We start from the raw sequence: 17,262 nt of genomic DNA, 5'->3' as shown, positions 1-17,262 counted from the left end.
GTGTGGAGGCCTGTGTGTGTGTATGGGGGGGGTAAGTTAAACAAAAGAACATCCTTTAAAGCTTCGCAATAACATGCAGTTTACAGACACACAGCCCCCTTGGCTCTTATTAAAATAATTATTTTTCCATCCAGGATGCTTGTTCATTCATGCTGGTAACTGCCTGTACTGTCCATCTCTTCTCTTCTCTTCTCTTCTCTTCTCTTCTCTTCTCTTCTCTTCTCTTCTCTTCTCTTCTCTTCTCTTCTCTTCTCTTCTCTTCTCTTCTCTTCTCTTAAAAAGCTCAGCATTCTCCAGCCATGGAAGAACTGATATAGAAGGTATGCAGTCACATAGTTTTCTGTTTTCATGTGTGGTTCTCACACCGCATGTATACAGCAGAGATTAAAAGTCCAGTCTCTCTCTCTCTCTCTCTCTCTCTCACACACACACACACACTTTTTCTCCCCCCCCCCCCCCACAGTGCTCCAAGTCTCCGCCTCTGGAATTTCACATCTTGGGAGGTGTTCACCCCTACCCGCAAGCCAGCCCCCACTACATCCCAGTATGACAGACCGGGGGGAGCATTACTGGAGGGATTCCACTGGAAGAGAGAGGCTGAGGGGGACAGGAACGAGGGCAGCGCTGAGGTCCAGCTCCACGGAAACACATCACTGCTTCTCCTCTGCTGGGAGTCCATCTTCATGTGATCCAGTTTTTTTTTTGTTTGTTTTCAGTTGCAGCTCTTCAGACCAGAACATTCTTCACTTTTCCCTCAGTCCACAGCAAGTCATCCAGCCTAATTCGGACCAGTGGCGGATGTTTCCTTGAACCTGCATCTATATGGGTGCTGGGGATTACAACCTTTGCTCTAATTCAGTGCCAGTTCTCCACATCTCCCCCTGACAACTCCTCACACAGCTCTCCTCTAAGGATTCTCATCTCTTGGAAACCTGAACCGTTTAGGTTTTGCTGTTGAGTCATTTCGCGTCTGGCCAGCTCTGGTTGTTTTATTTTCCACGGGAGTTGCAGGAAACATCAGGATTTTGGAACCAAAGTTCTCTCTTCAGCTCTTCCAGGACCAGCCCGGGACTCCCCTGGACGGGTGAAAGAACAGAGCCATGTTTAAGATGAGAGGCACTGGGGTGATGCTCTGTCTCGCTGCCCTGCTGGTCATGGGCTATGCGTTGGCATCCGCTGAGTCAGCTGACACCGTGGCCTCGGTGGTCCAGGTGGGACAAGGCGGGAGACATGCTGATCGACGGAAGGAGGAGCGACAGGCTGAGATCAGAGAGGATGTCCTGATGGATGAGCCAATCGCAAAAGGAGATGCTGAGAAAACCAAACCAAAAGTCAAGAAATCGCCAGAGGAAGTACTAGCAGGTAAAATAGAGAAGAATTTTAAAAACCTGAAAACAAAGCTTTGTGAGAAATGTACGGTCCAGAGGGACAAATTCTCTGTCATTCCAAAGCACCGCATTCATCACCAAGTTGTATAGCAGAAGCATTATTGTGCAGATTTCCATTTTGATTGTTTGCATGCGGAATGTAGCTGTTGTTTTTGTTTACTGCTTACATTAATCTAGTCACTAGAGCTAGAGAAGCATAATGTTTCGTTGCAGATGAGAGTAACTGAGCTGGCCGGGCATGAGCAGAGAGGTCTTGGTCTCACTTTGTGTATCTCTGTATGTGGTTAAAGTCGTACTGAGGGGGAAAAAAAGCACAGCTCACTGCACACTGCGCACTGCGCACTGGCCCAAACACCCACAGCCATCCACATGAGGCTAAGCCTTTGATTTACAGGGCGTTTTGGAAATACAGCATGTGATTTTGGTGTTTTTTCTTTTACTGAGGTAGGTTCATTAGTGGGATGTTTTTACTGGGATGGAAAAATGTATGTGACCTGACAGCAGGGCAGCATTTGTTTATGGTGGTTTTTAAAATGATTTGTTGATGGTTTTGAATACCTCCATGAGGAAGGGGGGTGCTGATCTTGCCTGTTATTGTTGGTGAAATGCTGTTTTGTGTCTTTGTTAGCTAGCCCGCACTGCACAGTTTACCGTCAGGTCACAGCAGCAATAAACTGCTTATAAGACAAAATTAAACTTGCATCGTACAAAAAAATGTTCTACTAATTTGCTCAGCTAACAAAGAGTAAGCTTGGAAAGAGTGGAGCTGATCGCCACTGTCGGAACTTACCGATAGCAAAGAAAAAGGCTGAATCAGCAGTCTGAGGAGAAAGAAAAATATAATATCCTTCTGAAGGAAGTGTGCCAAGATGGCCGCGTGTGATCTGCAGAATGACTGACTGTGTGCGCCTTGATTAATATAAATGCCATGTTAGTTTTACTGGTTTGATTTATAGAGACTTACAGACTTGGTGCATAGAGAAGAAAGTTCTTAGTGAGGACTGGTGTTATAAGTCCTGGCCAAACTGAGTCATTATGTGGGATTATTGGTAGCATTTGAAGAAGGTGCCTTTTGTCCCAGCGCCAGTTAATGCCACCTTCTTCTGTGGCGATTAATGGACAGTCTGGCAAACCCTGGACGTCTGTTTATCCAAGACCCATGCTGGAACCTCTCTCCATGTTCTAGTCACCCCATCCTGGACCATCCACACAGCCAGACGCAAACGTTGTCAGCGTTCCAGGAATCAAGACTGTAACGTCCCCAACCTAACCCTTCATAACTAGCCAAGAGCTTTCATGGTGATTTGTTTAGTCTGAAATCTGTGCCAGCTATGGAATTTTCTATCCAAAAAAGAGTTTGGAACCCAGAAGCAAGTATTTCTTGGAATACCTGAGCTTGTATTTCAAAGGTACATTTGGATGCTTCTTGCGTTGAGGGTCTACACTATATATTTTTGCAGATTTACTAGGCTGACAGTTAAAGAGCATACCTTCTTCAAGTAATGGGGAAAAAATGGCAGAAGGACAAGGAAAATGGAGTTAATGGTTGACAGACTCGGGCCTCTCCTTAGCCTTTTGGGGGCATGCCTCTGCACTCTGCCCAGGTCCACTTACACCAAAAAAACACAATGGAATCATTTGAGTGCAGGAAAGGCTGCTCCCCAATGACAGGATGTGCTCAGCGAGCCGTGCCAAGCTCGTGGTTTTATTGGAGCAAGTGTGAATTTGAATGAAGAACCCAAGTCCCAGTGAAGCAGGGCAGTAAAAGATCTGGCAGCCTGCAAGGCCCTCAGAAACCCAGAACCCATGCCTAACCTCATCTCATGCATGATCCCATGATTTAGTACCGTAGAACCCAATGCAGGACAACATAGTGTTGAGCAGCAGTTAATGGAGACGTCACCTTTGAAATGGTGTTTTATTCCCAGGGGTGTGCCCCAATAATGCCCCAAGCCTTGAATATTAATCAGCGCACCGTAGCTTTTAATCAGAAAAACTACAGAGCTGTTACTCCCACAGCCGAGAGGTAAGCAGGAGTATTTGAGTGATTAATGTGTCTGTTTTTTCCCTTCTAACTCTTTCCAGCTAAGGTAAAGAAAGAAGAGGAAAGAGAAGCTAAAGCTAAGAAGCTGAAAGCCCCCAAACCCACTAAGAAGCCAAAGCCCCCCAAACCCACTAAGAAGCCAAAGCCCCCCAGGCCCACCAAGAAGCCAAAGCCCCCCAGGCCCACCAAGAAACCGAAACCCACCAAGAAACCAAAAGTCACCAAGGAGCCCAAGGAGACAGAAGAACGACTGACCAAGAAGACAGACATAGAGGAGAAGGAGGAGGAGCAGAAGAGTCATCCAACTGGCAAGGGTACGTCTGCCTCCCGGCCCTTTGCTGGACCATACCAGCCCTAAAGCAGGCTCAGTTCTGCTTGAGAGATGTCCTGAGATTGACGTCATAGTACTCCAAATGTGGTTAACGGTCTGAAGCACAGCGGCATCCTCACTGGTGTATAATGTATATTTAACCTCAACCTGTCAGAACATATGATATAAGTATATATACATGAGATTTTAACTTTCCAGATATATTCAGTTCGATTTGTAACTACTAGCATCAACTCACTAAGTGAATGAATCATCTAAGCACGACGTCTTCATCTCTGTAGATGACTGTTCAAGCTAAACGTTGGTGTTCCCTTCTAGATTCATGCTTGATCAGTGAAACTCGACACGATGAGGTAGTGGAACACTGATGTTAAGCTGGACTTTGGAAATGGTCACAGATTTAGACAGCATCATCCTGAATTTGTTGCGGATTCACTTTTCCCAAACAGCAATCGGCACCACAGACCATAAGGACCCATGGGAAGAGGGAACTCTATGGTCTCAACATGGTGAGATAGCAGAATTAAATATAAAAGCCAGTTACTAACCATTAAGTCATGCTTTCCGCCCTGTGGTACCTTGCTTTGTTTGGGCCCAAAAGCAGTGTTTTCAGGAAACATGGTGACAATGTCATGATGACTGGAATGTTCTTATTTTTTGGTGTTTGGGAAACCAGGGTCACCTACAGCACCAAGCACTGTGACCAAGAACTTAAATAAATTCGAGGATAAAGACTGGGATTCCAAATGTAAGTTGGAAACATGACTAAGCTTTTTAGTACAGTTTTACCTCGTTTAGCTCTTCTGAAAATGTGTGTGTTGCTTGAGTTATTTTCTGTCTGTCTGTAACAGTGGCGTTCGGCCAAGCTGAAGTCTACTTACCTAATGTCTTCTGGTTTATTGTCAGCAATCCATGTGCTTTTGATGCGATGGTCAGCTCTTAACTTTAGGTCTGGATCCTTTTGATACTGACTTCTCCTCTATGCATATGCATCCTATTCCTTCCCCAGTAGATGGCGAGATAGAGATCTTCCCCGATGCCAAGGAGCTCCTTCCCACAGAGGAGTGGCACCCATTTATCCCAGGTAACTTCATTATCGCCCTGATGACACCAGCACATGAAACTCTGTGGTTCATCGTTTGCTAATGTCTCAGCTTGTGGGTCTAGGATGGAAATCTTCAATGGCTTGTTTTAAGGGCAGCAGCAAGGGTCCCATGTGGGTCCCATTCAAAGTCCCATGTTTCTCTAGTCAGCTGTGAACAATCAAAGACAGATCTGTCTAAATTACAAACTAATATCCCAGGAACTTGTGAGTACAGAAAGGACCCTAATAATGAAGACAGACCTACTACTGTGTAGGTCTACATCAAACAATGCAACAACCATGTCTGATAGTAACTTCAGATTCCAGACAAGGTGACAATATTGGACATAACTAATATGCATAATACCTGAAGATAAAACTTTAGTTGCCTCCGTAATATTAGTCCATCTATCAGTCTTACAGTTATGGTCGTGAGGGAACCTGTAACCTATCGCAGGCAGCATAGGGCACAAGGCAGAGCTGCACTCTGAATGAGATAATATATTATAATCTTAATATTTTGCCTAATTTTTTTTTTTTACAAGAGTTCTAATGCTTTGCTTGTGGTTTTTCTGCATTAGAGGAGACCTCCCCTCCACCTGTCGAGATTGAATGGTACGAAGAGTACGACTATGAGCTGAATGGTGTGTGACGACAGCCATTTTCTCATATGTGTAATGCACCCGGGGCATTGCAGCTGGATGTATCACTGCAGAGCGGGCAATACATGACTATGCTGCTTCAGTGGATCCGAAGACCATGGCACTATGGATGTATAGTAAACTTGTTGCCATGACAATATAGCCATGACATCATTTTCAGGCTATACCTGTTGGAATGGGAAAGGTAGCTATCCTACATTCCTAAAGGCAATGAACATTCGTGGTAGGGTGTCTGTCCCCTTCTTAGATTAAACATTAGTGCTGATTGCTTTGAGGGTGTTGCACTACACCATAGCAAACGTCCCTGATTCCTGATAAATTCTGTGCCCCCAGCAGCACAGAAGAAGCTTGAGGAGGAACGAGAGAAGGCGCGAAAAGAGAAAGAGGAGAAAGGTAAAAATAATCAGCCACCGATGCTTAAGCTAACCAGCTTCACCTTAAGTTCAGGGATCATTTTCAAGCTGGAACGTCGTGCAAGGTTTTCTCACAGGCCGCTCAGCGATCCAGGCAATGTGTGACAGAAATGTTTGTGCAATTTGACAGTTTCCTGGAATTTGTGTATAATGTTGATCCAAGAGCTTCTAGTCAAGCTGTTTATACATTATGGGGCAGTAAGAGTTGGGCTTTGATGTAGAACAGCAATAACATTGTAAATAAGCCGGTGTTATTACTGTACTGGTAAAGAATAGTGGAAGAGGTCAGAGGTCAGGATTGGAATGTAGATGGTAGAAGAGCTGCTGCCTTGGCGCATTAGGGAGGGGAAGAGATGAAGAGCGAAAGACAGGCAACAGGAGAGAAACAGAAGCATGTGTGCCACTGCGGGGGGGGGGGGGGGGTGTTCATAAAATCAGCAGCTGGCGCTGCGTGTTGCCTCCTTTACAGAAGGGGCAGTTTTAGGGATTGTTGGGGCAAAAGCACGGGCCCAGAAAACAAAATACCCCAAGTCTTCAGCGAGGAAGAGGAGAGGAGCCCATAATGGACTTTCCACTCTTCCTCTTCCTGTCCCTCTCTATTCTGGAGCTCCGCTTAGACAGGGCAGGATGCAAAAAGCAGACTGCGGAAATCGCGATGCTTCGTTTGCAGCCCCTCTGGCAGAAGGTCCCCGATCTCGTCGTCTCTCTAGTTGGCCATGCTCACTGGGGTCTTCTTTGTGCAAACGGCCCTTCTTCTTCGCCATTGCATGTTCTTCCGTTTTTCATGCCAGCTGTACGACAGAAACGTCACCAACACGCCCGCGCGCTCCTGGTGAATTCTCCGGACGACTTCCTGCTCCAGTCACACATGCGGGTCAATCTGAAATGACCCCGACTTCGCACCAGGGACCTAGCAGGGTGACATGCATTTAATGTCTGAATGGGGCTAAACGCGCCGAAATGGTGAAGCTCTGACTCACTGTTCGCCCCTGTTGGTTTGTGCCACAGAAAAACAGAGGAAGAAATGGGAGGAGGAAGAGGAGGCCCATGTGAAGCCACCGCCTGTTTACGCCGGGCCAAAGAGTAAGAAGGAATCACCCCTCCACCCCTAACAGCCCCACACAAATCCGCCCCCCACCAGCTGGTATTTCAGGGATGTCCAGTCTTCCGTATGTCCTTTGTATCCCAGCATTCAGTGATTCATAAAGGTCTCGCTGAAACTTGATAGGCTTAACTGCTATAGTCATTATCTGAACGGCTGCAATGGTGATTTTCCTTTTTTTTTTTTTAAATAGGATTTTATTTTTCATGCAAAATGAGAGTAATGTGATTTTCTAAATTTATCATGACTATAAATAATAAATAATCAACCCAGTTGTTAATCTGCCAATACAGCTGAATGGACACTGGATTCAGACACTTTTGTTTGCACCGTAAAACCACTTTAAATGACAAACTGTGTCCACACATTCCTTAGATCACTTTAATGCCAGCAAGTAGTAACACACTTCATGTCCTCCCGGAGATTTTGGATGCTGAGAAGGTAAAACATGGCCCTCAGTGTAAACCAACTCATTGCTCATTTCCCACAGTTGTGACACAGACCATTTGTGTGTGTGTGGGGGGGGGGATTTTGGACGTGGGTTTTAATGTGAAACAGAGCCGTCTGTGCAACTCGAACAGACATTTCCGATGGCCCAGCGTCGGGGAAGCGCCTCTTGCCAGAACCCACGTGCCTGCAGCCCACTAGTGCACATGCAGACTAATGTGTATGGAAAAACACTGAGCCTCAGCTTTAGGACAAGCCCTTGTCCACTTCTCAGAAAAACACGTACTCCTTGCTGATTGTGAGCTGTGGGAATCGCAGGCTGTGCACTGCGTGTGAGCTGCGGGAATCGCAGGCTGTGTGCTGCTTGTGAGCTGCGGGAATCGCAGGCTGTGCGCTGCGTGTGAGCTGCAGGAATCGCAGGCTGTGCGCTGCGTGTGAGCTGCGGGAATCGCAGGCTGTGCGCTGCTTGTGAGCTGCAGGAATTGCAGGCTGTGCGCTGCGTATGAGCTGCAGGAATCGCAGGCTGTGCACTGCGTGTGAGCTGCAGGAATTGCAGGCTGTGCGCTGCGTGTGAGCTGTGGGAATCGCAGGCTGTGCGCTGCTTTACTTTATCTTTAACGCAACAAGTAGAGACTTACATACACCCATGTTAAACCCAGGGTGGACACAAAGGAGAACCAAAAATGATGTTATTTCCTTTACAATGGATTTATTTACAATTTGTTAAAGTGGTGAGACTTCTTGGATGAGCGGACATTTTGGCTTACTGTGTGTGTCAACATCTGCCTGCCAGCTGAAATGTAACGTAGAGTGGTGTCTCGTTCCGCCCCCCTCCCCCACAGTCTGCCCGCCCTTGGGGCTGGAGTCTCACCGGGTGGACAGTGACCAGCTGCTGGCTTCCTCCATGTCTGACCATGGCTTTGGCCCTCATCGGGGACGCCTAAACATGCAGGTGGGACGTCACCTCCAACCCCCCCCAGGTCATGGGTGACTGCGGTCTGATCCACAGCCCCATCACAGCATAGTCTCTGCCACGTACCACAGCCCTGATGGCTCCCATATGTACCAGTCACAGTCACCAGGCCCATCACGGGAGGGAGGTACTGCATGTAATGTGGTGCTCATCTCACACATGGAGGTGTCAATCACAAGTACCATTACTTTGAATAAAGTTTAGCAGAGAAATGAGGAGTAGTTTTATGAAGATTATTTGATTAAACGTCATGTGTGGAGATGGATTTATCCAAATGGTGGAGAGGAATGAAAACAAATTCAAATTGGCTTCAGTACAAGACCAAAGACACAGGAAACAATGCTGGGTGTTGGGTAAGGCTACAGCTGCATGTGGGACTGGGCTGCAGGGTCTGGGTGTGTGTTCTGCAGGAAAGAGATACAATAAGGCACAAGGGAAGGGAATGAATGGGCTTGTCACCTGACCTCACCCCCACCGAACATCATGCCCCCAAATCTTACAGTATCATTACATGGGAATATTATGTAAAGTCATATGTCTGTAGGGTTTGGATGACAAAGACAACATGTATGGCGGGGCCTGGTGTGCTGACCCAGAGGAGCGGGATCACTGGCTCGAGGTGGATGCCCGCCGAGAGGTCCAGTTCAGCGGGGTCATCCTCCAGGGCAGGGATTCTCAAATCCAGTAAGGAGGGTGCTGTTTCCTTCAGTGAAAAAGACGTCCACCAGATGTGGGCAAGCCTGGTCACGACTAGTACAGGAAATCAGGCCCGTGTTTGCCCTCTCTCCCCTGGTCTTAGTGAAGACTTCGTCACCTCTTACCATGTGGCCTTCAGCAATGACAGCCGAGACTGGACTGTGCTCCATGACGGATACGCAGAATGGGTGAGTCTCCTCTACGGCTTCGCAGCTGCTCCATAACCAATAAGATCCTCTTCTGTGAACTACTTCAACCCCCCCATCCTGTTATAGTTGTTTATTTTACAAGATATCAATTAAAAGTCAAGAATTCAGAAGTTAGAACGAGTACAGTATGAAAAGGCTAAGCTCCTCTGTGTGGGCTAGCAAACGATCGCGGCTGACAGACATGTTTCCCTTGTGTGTGTGTGTCCCCCCCCCCCCCCCACTGCACTACCCCAAGCTGTTCTTTGGGAATGTCGACAAGGACACACCAGTGCAAGTGCAATTCGCAGAGCCCGTGGTGGCGCGCTACATCCGCATCCTGCCGCAGAGCTGGAATGGGAGCCTCTGCATGCGACTGGAGGTGCTGGCCTGCCCGCTGCCCAGTGAGTGACCACCCGCCCTCAGCGGCACCAGCGGCAAAATTAACATCTGAATAAGTAACTGCTTGTATATATAGAATTACACCTAAACAAAATCACCCTTTAGGTTGCTGAACATCTGGTAGGACAGATGCTAAACACAACTGAACATTTTTGGTCTATCTTCATGTTCTCTGGCTGACATTGAAGTCCCACAAACTATGTCTAATATCCCACAAAAGATGTACAACAGTAAGAGTTCTCTCAAGTTGCTCTTCCAACCACTGTGTTCCCTGCTTTCCGCCATGATACGCAGACGCTCCTCTACTTACAAACGAGATACGTTCCGAGCGGCCGTTCGTAACTTGAAATGTTCGTAAGTCATTATTCAACATCATTTTACGGGTTTACGCAAGTACAAAGAATGGGACAGGAAACGGGAGCCCAAGGAACACAATTTGGACGTTCAGTCCTCTTCGTTCGTATGTCTGAAAGTTCGTAAGTTGAAAGTTCATAAGTAGAGGATCGTCTGTATTGTTGCTGTCCGATGGGAAATATGTATACACGCCTTATTTCACTGTAGATGGGATACGCCCATCTCCTCTGTCTACTGACAGTATTTGACAAGTCCATTTAAAACATGGCTGTGTAAAATAAACTTGTAGTACAGAGGGTGTCTCATTACATTGTTTTTGGGTTATTTTGTAGTTTCTGAGAAAATGCATTTATTCATGCTCCTGAAATAATGGATTGTTGGAGATACATATTTTTGCTACAAATTTATACACTGCCCGGCCCAAAAAAAGCCACCATTTGAATTTATATTAGCAACTACTTAAGAGCCGATGACTGGATCATTATTACAGCCCAGCAACATTATGCAGCAATAAGGTGAAGTCAGCTGAGCACCTGAATCTCCTGAAGGACCAGGTCACACCTCCATCCATCAGCAATGGAAGTTTCTCTTCCCTGTTGGCATGGACATATTCCAGGGCAAGGATGCCAAGATTCGTTGGGTTCCGATTGTCAAAGAGTGGTTCAGGGAGCGTGAGGAATCATTTTCACGCATGACTTGGTCACCACAGAGTTGTGACCTTAACCCCATGGAAGGTCTTTGGGACGTGCTGAAGGAGGCTCTATGGAGAGGTTCACTATGCTACGTCAGATGTGCACCATAATCAAAGCTAAAGACGGTCCAACAAAAAATTCAAAAGGCGACTTTGGAGGGAGTGTATTTGACTTTTGTGAAGCATTTTGACTAGAGAAGCCTGGGTCCTTGGGCCCAATCAAAATGCTTCTGACATTTGAGTGTGTAAGATGCTGGGACTAACAAGTTTGCGAGCTCACCTGTGAACATTCTGGTTCAATCCCGTAAACTACTGCTCTGTTAATGTCTACATGATACCTTTCTATTAGACCCTGATCAGATGGTCTATTGCCCCTGTCTCTCAACAGACTCCTACTACTTCAGTGAGAATGAGGTCACACCCGTAGATTACTTGGAATTCAAGCACCACAACTACAAGGAGATGAGACAGGTATGCCCCCCCCCCCCCCCATGCAATCAAGAACAGAAGCAAGTGACACTGGATCAGGATCTCTATTGAGGGAAACCGTATTTATGGGAAACTGAGCTGGGTAAAGATAAGGAAAACTAAGCATGAAAATACCAGATATCTTGTGGTAACAGGGATATTTATACGAGAGCATTCCAAAGCTTGGTCACTTTCCCATGCAAGACCACATGGGAAGTCTTCCTCCAGTCTTCCTTCTCACGACCCAACTTTGGATCTCAGGAAAGGGTTTTGCTTGGCATAATACCAACGTCTCCTAGGATATCAGTGTGCAGGTAGAATTTAAATGGGTTACTACCACGGTCTGTACAGCTTAGCATCTTACCTGAAGTCTCACCTCACCGAGCCCTTCCTTCATTTCCTGCAATTCTACCACTGCCTCTGTTGCCCTCCCCCCACCCCAGTTAATGAAAGTAGTGAATGAGGAGTGCCCCAACATCACCAGGATCTACAACATCGGAAAGAGCTCCCAGGGGCTGAAGATGTATGCCATGGAGATCTCCGACAACCCCGGGGAACATGAGACAGGTAGCATGCCACAGAGACATCTGGCAGGGAAACTCTCACGCCACAGTGGTGGCAGCTGCGAATCCCACACACTTCATCTGCGCAGATCTCCCTGGATTCCTGTGGAGGTCACCTCGCTTTACAGAACAACATCGACATAGCTGTCACCTGAGTAGCTGTCTCCATTCCACATAATCACTAGCTACATGCCATGTCTGTTATCCTGAGTGAGACAGGTGTGGATGTAGACCCTAAGCTGTGCTGAAGTGAGGCTGATTGCTCTCTGGCAGGTGAACCTGAGTTCCGGTACACGGCTGGTCTCCATGGGAACGAAGTGCTGGGCCGGGAGCTGCTGCTGCTGCTCATGCAGTTTCTGTGCAGGGAGTACAACGACGACAACCCTCGAGTGCGCCGCCTGGTGGACGGAGTGCGCATCCACCTAGTGCCCTCGCTCAACCCTGACGCCTATGAGCTGGCCTATGAGATGGTCAGGAAGCGGCTCTCTGCGCATTCATCCTCACTGTCATTCTCAGCTCAGTTTTTGCTGTAGCGTGTCAGCTAAGTAAGACCCTCTTCGTCGTTTCTGTGGTCCAGGGCTCTGAGATGGGCAACTGGGCTTTGGGGCACTGGACAGAAGAGGGCTACGACATATTTGTGAACTTCCCGGACCTGAACAGCATCCTGTGGGGGGCGGAAGACAGGGGCTGGGTCCCCCGCTATGTGCCCAATCACCACATCCCTATCCCAGAAAACTACCAATCAGACAATGGCTCGGTGGGTATGGGTATGGAACAGGGGAGCAAATGGGAATCAAAGAGTTTATTGCCCTGATCTGGGCTGACAACATGGGCCTAAATGGTTCTTAACCAATCGTTTCAGAAGCTGCAGTTATAGACCTACAGTGATTTTTGAAATGCTCTTCATTTTGATCGCAGATCTCAACGTGTGTTGTGTGCGCGCAACTTGTGTGCTTCTCAGGTTGCCGTGGAAACGCGAGCCATCATCGCCTGGATGGAGAAGCACCCATTTGTACTGGGGGCCAACATTCAAGGAGGAGAGAAGCTTATAACCTACCCCTTCGACATGCAGCGCCCTCCCAAGATGACAACGAGGAGCCATGATGGGAGGGTCAGGGGGGGCCAGGAGGCAGAGGAGGAGATCAATGAGGAAGCCTGGGGGCAGGCACAGTGGCAGCGAGAGGAGGGGCTGAGGGAGACCCCAGACGACGCTATGTTCAGGTGGTTGGCCACGTCCTACGCCTCCAGCCACCTCACCATGATGGAGACCTACCGCGGCTCCTGTCACACTGATGATTTCACTACTGGCCAGGGTATCATCAACCGTGCCACCTGGAAGCCCGTCGTGGGCAGTAAGTATGAGAAATTAGCAAAATCGACAAGACCTTTGCAACCTTGACACGGTGAAAGCAGCTGCAAACCAAATGTGTGAACCTAGAACCCTTCACTACATTAATTACCTGAAGCATTCAGCGTATCATTTTATACATACGGTATCATGCTACAGCGTCCAGGCGGCACTGTGGTCTCATACCCCAAGGTTGGATGTTGTTCCCAGTCTAGGTGCTGTATGTGTAGAGTGTATATGTTAGGGTCTGTGTGGGTAGATTTGCTGTTGCCCAAAGTGTGCAAATTACTGGACTCCCATGTAGACTGTCCTACATGGACTCCCATGTAGACTGTCCTACATGGACTCCCATGTAGACTGTCCTACATGGACTCCCATGTAGACTGTCCTACATGGACTCCCATGTAGACTGTCCTACATGGACTCCCATGTAGACTGTCCTATGCCCTGTGCCACGTTTCCTTGGATGTTCTCCAGTATTACGGAGACCCTGTACTGGATGAGTGGTCATGGATGGGCCACATGTTCTGGGAAAATACAGATTCCTAGACTAGACCACAACATAACACAGGCATTAGCCTTCATAAAGTATGTTTGGGGTCTCCAGTGCACTACAATTCAATACAATACATTTACAATCTTTGCCTCACTTGAACTTCCTGTAGTGCCATTCTTACAGACACAATTTAACACCTGAGGTCCGTTCCTACGACTATGCTGTTAAGTGAATTGGTCGATAGGTCAGCATACTGTACTGGTAGTGGGTTTGTATCAACCATCTTTAGATGTTATTCTAGTGTCACATTTGCAGCATTTATAACATTTTTAGTATATTTATAAATACACAATAAAGTGCAAATTTATAGAAGAAATATGTAGTCTTGGAGATCGCAAATGTTAGTGTAATGAATACTGAGTGACTGTGGGAATGAGACTGAGACTGAGACTGAGACTGAGATGAGACTGAGACTGAGAAAGGGTGATGCGAGATAAGAAGCTTGAAGCTGAGATGCCGCGCTATCCTTCCCACGACCAAAGTTCTCGGACAGCGTACAATGCTGAGCGGTCAGAGAGCGTTGATCGTAAGTCCAGGGGGTCGTTAACCAGGTAGGTCATTAAGTGAGGAGCGTCTTTGCCCGCACTGTGTGACCCTTTGACACTTTAGCTCGTAGCTGCACAGTAAACACAGTAAGTTAACCCCCCTAATGGAGGTTCCTTTAGGTCTGTCCAGGGCTACACCACACAGCACTTGGCTAAAACAATCCCTTTCATCTCTCAGGCATGAATGACTTCAGTTACCTGCACACCAACTGCCTTGAGCTGTCTGTCTTCGTGGGCTGCGACAAATTCCCCCATGAGAGCGAGCTGGCCCACGAGTGGGAGAACAACCGCGAGGCTCTGCTGGTCTTCATCGAACAAGTTAGGAAGGCTGCAGTGATGGCGCTGGGCTAATCCCTGCAGGGCTGGCTGCTTTTTATTGCTGACTGGGTCTGATAAAATCTGACGTAAATCGCTGCTGTTACAAGGATTTCCCAAAAGCTATGCAGCTCTATGACAGAAGAGCTATTTGTCTTTGAAGAATTATGTTCTGTAAATGCACAGTTTAAAGGAACCAGATGTTTGAGATGTTTACTGGCCGATGATTATTCAGTGTTGTGCAGCCATCAGTATATTTACTATATAGAAATGATGTGCTCTAAGGAGATAAACACCTCCATGTGTTCCCAGGTGCACCGTGGCATCAAGGGCCTGGTGAGGGACATGGATGGTGACCCCATCGCCAACGCTACCATATCCGTGGAGGGGATCAAACATGACGTCAAAGCAGGTGACGTGAGCGTCCGTTTTGTTTGTAGCTTATCGGCATTGATCCAAGGTTGGATTCCCGGGTTCTCATTTATCAACCGTGCGTACAAACAGTTTTGTGCATAAACCGTGCATCACACATTTTTACGCATGGCATAGTATTAATCAGTTTCTTCCTGTGTGTAGAAATGTGCCTGTGTACAGTGGGGGCCTGGTGAACTCGAAGAACCTTCGATGATGATAGTTCATCAGATTGAATAACATCCTTGCATCTTTTGCTGCGTAAATGGAACAGTGTGATATATTTAAGCAGATCCATCCGTGCATCCAACGGGGAAGTTAGCTTCGCTAATTAGCGGTTAGCGGATCAGCGGAACCCCGCCCACCACTGATGTCAGGGATGTTTTGTGGTCATTTTCAGATCAAACCACTTCTTTCTCACCTGTGCCACTTTTCGCGTTACAGGTGTCTGCAGGATAATCATCCATAGATTAATTTTCTTGACTCATTGTAAGAATTTGTGACCCAGAATATATTTATTTTGCCATTTTATTTCGTCATTTGCTGTAATTTGGATTTTAATGATTTTTCATACAAACAGCGGCAACGGGAGACTACTGGAGGCTGCTGAATCCCGGCGAGTACCGGGTGACCGCCCGGGCGGAGGGGTACACTCCCCAGTCGCGGCTCTGCCTGGTGGGCTACGAGCAGGGCGCCACCACATGCACCTTCACGCTGAGAAAATCCAACTGGGATCGCATCCGGGAGATCATGGCAATCAACCGGAACCGGCCCGTTCGCGTGCTTCAGGGAGCCGGCAAGCCGGCCGCTACATCAGGCGTCGGCAGAGGAGTTGGGGGCAGCGTTGAGGGCGATGTCAGGAGAGGCATTGGGAATGGTGTTGAGAGAGGAGTTGGGAATGGCATTGGGAGAGGCGTTGTGAGTGGTGTGGGGAGAGGTGTTACAGGCGGTGTTGGGAGAGGCGTTGGGGGCGGTGTTGGGAGAGGCGTTGGGGGCGGTGTGGGGAGAGGCGTTGGGGGCGGTGTTGGGAGAGGCGTTGGGGGCGGTGTGGGGAGAGGCGTTGGGGGCGGTGTTGGGAGAGGCGTTGGGGGTGGTGTTGGGAGAGGCGTTGGGGGCGGTGTTGGGAACCCCCAGCTGAGGCGTTTGAGGTTGCTCCAGCTGCAGAAGTTGCGGCAGCAGAGGTTAAGGGCAAACATGTCCACCACTCTCCCCCCCACCACCCAGCCCCCAACAACCACCGCGCCCCCTACCACCACCCTGCCTCCCACCACCACTTTCGAACTCCAGACCGACACCACCTACCCGTCCGTCACCGCCCTTAGCGAACAGCTGCAGGACACATGGCCGACGCAGGATTATAACTTTGAGTACATCATAGACGATTACTGAAAGTGGCCACAGTCACAGCGGGGTTACCTGGGACCCCCTATGAATCAAAAATGTCTAAAAACACCCCCAAAAAAACCAATCCAATGACACAATATCCTAAATACTTAAGAAATAAAGATTCAGCCCCTCAGACCCACACCTGAACAGTCATTAGCCCTACACTCTTAACAGTTACTGGGTCAGGGGACATTCCTGGAAAACAGAAGGAGGATTTAATTAATATGATAATATACTATATATATAATGTGTGTGAAATAAACTTAGCTGAATATCCAACTGGGAATATAGAAACATCCATAATGCTTCTCCCCTTGGCTGTTTTCATCCACACATGTAGAGGAGCCCCCCCTCTTCGAAAGCCCCCCAGCCACAGGACACACAGTCTGCTGGGCAGAGAAGTGTCTGCCTGTTCAGTGCAGCTTCAGAGGATGGACGATAGCTCATCCTCTCCAGGATGTAAATACGAAAAGGTTTTTTTGAGGCCCAAACCATGAATGTACCTAAAAAACAAAAATATGTACAAACCAGTAAAACTGATTACAGGCGACTAACCTGAACGGAAACATTACAGCTTGTCACAAATCCGAAACAGAAGTTTCTTCTTTGCTTCACGATCACCCTGCCTTCTTATCTGATGCTTTTCCAAAGCCAGACAGAGTGGGAGCAAAAAATTACAGTGGTTAAGTGTGGTATCTCACTTATGTCATTTTTACACCGGAGCAGTGTGGAGAAATGAGATGACTGCAAAGATGCTTTTTTTATTGGTGGTTTTCTGAAATGCTCATTAAAGTACTGAGAGAGATTTTACATTTTGGGTCTGTCAGCTGGTGTGTTTTTATTGGGTGGCGGAATCAAACCACTCCACCCAGCTATAGTCACATTTTCTGGAATCTAA

General features: G+C 47.6%; 1 protein-coding gene across 4 annotated transcripts; it reads left to right on the top strand.

Annotated features, from left to right (window-relative positions):
* Positions 1-533: 533 nt before the first annotated feature.
* On the top strand, positions 534-17,174 carry aebp1a (AE binding protein 1a). 4 transcript variants are annotated; one of them, XM_049019994.1, is made up of 20 exons: positions 534-1,362; positions 3,474-3,746; positions 4,213-4,272; positions 4,440-4,511; positions 4,776-4,847; positions 5,429-5,491; positions 5,846-5,902; positions 6,931-7,005; positions 8,314-8,423; positions 8,989-9,128; positions 9,244-9,328; positions 9,585-9,729; positions 11,161-11,243; positions 11,684-11,807; positions 12,077-12,273; positions 12,381-12,560; positions 12,765-13,155; positions 14,431-14,570; positions 14,880-14,979; positions 15,559-17,174. In XM_049019994.1, exons 1-20 carry the CDS (start codon positions 1,101-1,103, stop codon positions 16,365-16,367), a joined length of 3,438 nt encoding a protein of 1,145 aa, XP_048875951.1. In that variant the 5' UTR covers positions 534-1,100; the 3' UTR covers positions 16,368-17,174. The 4 variants fall into 4 exon arrangements, with proteins under 4 accessions (XP_048875951.1, XP_048875950.1, XP_048875949.1 ...); XM_049019993.1 differs by having other exon boundaries at positions 5,843-5,902; XM_049019992.1 differs by having other exon boundaries at positions 535-1,362; positions 4,773-4,847.
* Positions 17,175-17,262: the final 88 nt, after the last annotated feature.

Source organism: Brienomyrus brachyistius, chromosome 7, assembly GCF_023856365.1.
Source record: "Brienomyrus brachyistius isolate T26 chromosome 7, BBRACH_0.4, whole genome shotgun sequence".
NCBI lineage: Eukaryota > Metazoa > Chordata > Actinopteri > Osteoglossiformes > Mormyridae > Brienomyrus > Brienomyrus brachyistius.
The sequence above is the reverse complement of the archived record's forward strand: the minus strand, read 5'-3'. Positions and strand labels throughout refer to the sequence as shown.

What these genes read in the sequence shown, in the direction of transcription:
- aebp1a (XM_049019991.1), top strand. Translation starts at nt 1,101, where the DNA reads ATGTTTAAGATGAGAGGCACTGGGGTGATGCTCTGTCTCGCTGCCCTG. An exon ending in GTACGACTATGAGCTGAATG is followed by an intron (nt 5,492 to 5,842) that starts GTGTGTGACGAC and finishes CTGTGCCCCCAG; the next exon opens with CAGCACAGAAGAAGCTTGAG. An exon ending in GCTGGCCTGCCCGCTGCCCA is followed by an intron (nt 9,730 to 11,160) that starts GTGAGTGACCAC and finishes GTCTCTCAACAG; the next exon opens with ACTCCTACTACTTCAGTGAG.